Here is a 3,774-nt window from a genome sequence, read left to right on the forward strand (position 1 = left end):
ATGTGTTTGTTTTTCATAGTCATAATTAATGACTAACACTAACAACAGTATCCATACACAAGATGTGTTTGTTTTTCATAGTCATAATTAATGACTAACACTAACAACAGTATCCATACACAAGATGTGTTTGTTTTCATAGTTATAATACAATGACTAACACTAACAACATTATCCATACACAAGATGTGTTTGTTTTCATAGTTATAATTAATGACTAACACTAACAACAGTATCCATACACAAGATGTGTTTGTTTTCATAGTCATAATTAATGACTAACACTAACAACAGTATCCATACACAAGATGTGTTTGTTTTCATAGTCATAATTAATGACTAACACTAACAACATTATCCATACACAAGATGTGTTTGTTTTCATAGTTATAATTAATGACTAACACTAACAACAGTACCCATACACTATTTTAACACTTTATGTAAGCTTCAGCTATTAATAATTCTTATATTTATATTATAACAAAATATTTGATAACCTTTATTTTATTTAAGTCACGCATGAGATAACTTCAGCTGGAACTTAATTGCAAAGTGTTTTCATCATACAATGTTTCCTTACCTCTATTTAACATATCTACAAGTTCGATATCAGTCACAAGGGCTAGATGATTAGTAATTATGTTTTCCAACTCTCCCGATAAAGAATTCCAAGCACAAACTTTCCCATTGCGATGTCCAGTAATTATCCAGCTACCTGGAATAAGATATACAATAATAAAATAAGGTACAACGCAAAAAAACTATTTGTAACATAAGTAAAAAAATTCAACTCGGTGATATTTTGTAGTATTAAGTTTGTTTTAACACTGTTTTTAATCATTTTGATTTACAAGAGATTCTAGCCTTCATCCTGAGAGTGAACAATAGAGCAGAAGAAACTGAATGTAGATATAACATTAGATTTGTTTAGACAGTGGTTGATAATACTATGGGTGTAGTAGGTTTAAGCACTAGTTTTTCTCTTACTTGACTACAGAGCCTTCTATTGGCTGGTTTATTATATCTCTGAACTAAAATATGACTAGAGAGGTACTCAATTAATGCTTTTTGTTATTATAATTGAAGAACCCTTTTAACCTGTTTTAATGAAATAAACTTGTGGATTTACTGATATTTTAAATGTTCTGTTTTAACTAAATTTTCTTTAACGATTTAAGGAATGAAACTGAATAAATTTCAGTTAAAGTTGACGTATGATAGACTTTAGTGGTAGTTTTACCTTAGTTACTTATGACAAAAACATCTAAGAGTGAGAATTTGTCATTTTGTAGATTTTCAATAGTAAATTTTATGTCATGACATTTATAATTTAAAAACTGGAGAAAATTGCTAACAAACTCAATAGTGTTAATCACCATAAAAGTGTCATAAACATATCTCCTGTAAAACACAGACTTAAAACCTTTATGACAGGACTGTAATCAAACTTTTTTTCATGGAAGCATAGGAAAAGGTCATGAGCCTGCATCTAATTAGACAACCTTGTTTGTGAACCTCACAAAGTGAGTCTGCGTCTAATTGGACAACCTTGTTTGTGAACCTCACAAAGTGAGCCTACTTCTAATTGGACAACCTTGTTTGTGAACATCACAACATGAGCCTACTTCTAATTGGACAACCTTGTTTGTGAACCTCATAACATGAGCCTACTTCTAATTGGACAACCTTGTTTGTGAACATCACAACATGAGCCTACTTCTAATTGGACAACCTTGTTTGTGAACATCACAACATGAGCCTACTTCTAATTGGACAACCTTGTTTGTGAACCTCACAAAGTGAGCCTACTTCTAATTGGACAACCTTGTTTGTGAACATCACAACATGAGCCTACGTTGGTCTGTTTTTGGATACATTTCTTCCATTATGATTGTCGTTTTTTCAACTTTAAAAATGATGAGAAAAAAGTCTTAGCAAGAGGATTAAACTTTTTTTCTTCTCCTTAACAAAGCTACCGAGGAGTATTATCTCCTAAGTCTTGAAACCTTCTTGCAATTGTCTAAGTATAAAAAAAATCAAGTCACAACTTTTAAACATATTAAAACTCATGCCAATGGTTATGTTTTTAGAAAATTACAAGATATTACAGCTAAAAAAGAATATTAGTTTATACAAGGATGAAACCAAGGCTTTGAAAATTTTTAAAATTGTAAGGACATTGTAATCACTACTGACAGAGGTGTCAGTAGGTGCTTTAATGATTTGTAGCTCGTACCCATAGGCACAGAAATTGTTATTGTTTCAGTTCTTTCCATGATATGAATTTAGTTTTTAAAGAAAAGTTAACTTTCCTCAACGGGGATGTTCAGGGATATTATTATTATCCCCCTTCACCCCACTCATGGCAATTGTATTTGTTATACTTGCAAGTTTTTATAATATTTAAATTTTTTTCAGTGTTTCAATATGATATTGATCATGGTTCTCTATTCTGAGTTTTCAAGACAACAACTGGGAATTTGGGGCACTGTCAAATAGAATTGAGGCACAGGCCACGTTTGCCAGCACCTAGTGATGCCTCTGACTATTGTGTAAATTAATGGAGCTGTGATTTGAAATAAACTGGATTACATCAAGAAATTAGAAGCTATTTGAATTAATACGGTAAAATTTATACAAATGAGGAGTGTTCTCATAGCAACAAGGGAAGCCAAACTAAAGGGATCCTTCTTATCAACTCTTAACCTCTCAACAACTAGTGTGCATTTTAAATACCCTTCTGTGCATGTCACAAAGTGTTAAAGAGTGACATTCAAATTATAATTAAACCAATTAACAATCAATGTATTTTAATGAAATTAGCATTATCAAATACATTATAATTCAAAGTTTTATATTATCTAAGTTTTTAATCCTATTTAAAAAGAAACATCTAAAACAACAATTAAAAACCACAGTTTTTGCTGTCATGTGATCTGCTCACAGTTACAGTTTCTTAACTTTAACTTGAAAAAACTGTGTTTGTGCACTGTAAAAACTTCCTTCAAATGTCCAAAGTTTACCATACACATATTTTACATTACTGTCTCAAGCTCATTCCAAGAACTCTTCCCCCCAAGAAACCACTGTAAATATTTTCTTAGTTTAAGGTCTACCATGCCTACTTGCAAAGTAGAAGCCATGTTGCTAAGCAACAGCTTTAAGTTGAATGGCATGCTTATAACCAATAGAAAAGAAGATTTTGTTCTTGGAGGTTTTACTCTAATGGGAAATGTCCTTTTTTAAATAAGGTGGAATGAGTTTAAGTCCATTGTTGTGAGCAGTGTGCACAGCAGCTTTATCTCACCTTATATATATATTAGTTTGATAAACAATTATATTTCATTTAGGTTTTACTTTTATATTTTAATTAATTATGTATTATTAGGGTTTTAAAATGCATATTTAAAAGATTTAATGATTTTTTGTTGCCTAGATTGTGAAAGCGACATCTTGTTTAGGCAAACACATCTCTGCCCGGAGGTTGCAGATAATAGCTATAAAGGTCCAAGGGCACCATTTGATGTGTCATTTGATGTGACAAAGAATTGGAAACGAAAATTTTAAATAAACTATAAGTGAAGAGATAAATATGTGAAATTACACATATGACAAAAAGAAGTTTTAAACCTTATCTGTAAAGAGTTAAAAGGTATTTCCATTTCTTAATATCAAACATTACATTGCAGTGTATGTTAATGAAAATATCAAACATTACATTGCAGTGTATGTTAATGAAAATATCAAACATTACATTGCAGTGTATGTTAA

The 3,774-nt window shown here is 30.9% G+C and overlaps 1 protein-coding gene across 1 annotated transcript in view; it reads right to left on the reverse strand.

Moving 5' to 3' along the window:
- The window catches only part of LOC111083563 (F-box/WD repeat-containing protein 7-like), an 8,972-nt gene that overhangs the window by 395 nt on the left and 4,803 nt on the right, over positions 1-3,774 (reverse strand). The window contains exon 3 of the mRNA XM_022380163.1: positions 536-718. Coding sequence (XP_022235871.1) covers positions 536-718 — 183 coding nt within the window. The remainder of the gene's footprint in view (positions 1-535; positions 719-3,774) is intronic.

The sequence above is a fragment of the Limulus polyphemus genome, unplaced genomic scaffold, assembly GCF_000517525.1.
Source record: "Limulus polyphemus unplaced genomic scaffold, Limulus_polyphemus-2.1.2 Scaffold10095, whole genome shotgun sequence".
NCBI lineage: Eukaryota > Metazoa > Arthropoda > Merostomata > Xiphosura > Limulidae > Limulus > Limulus polyphemus.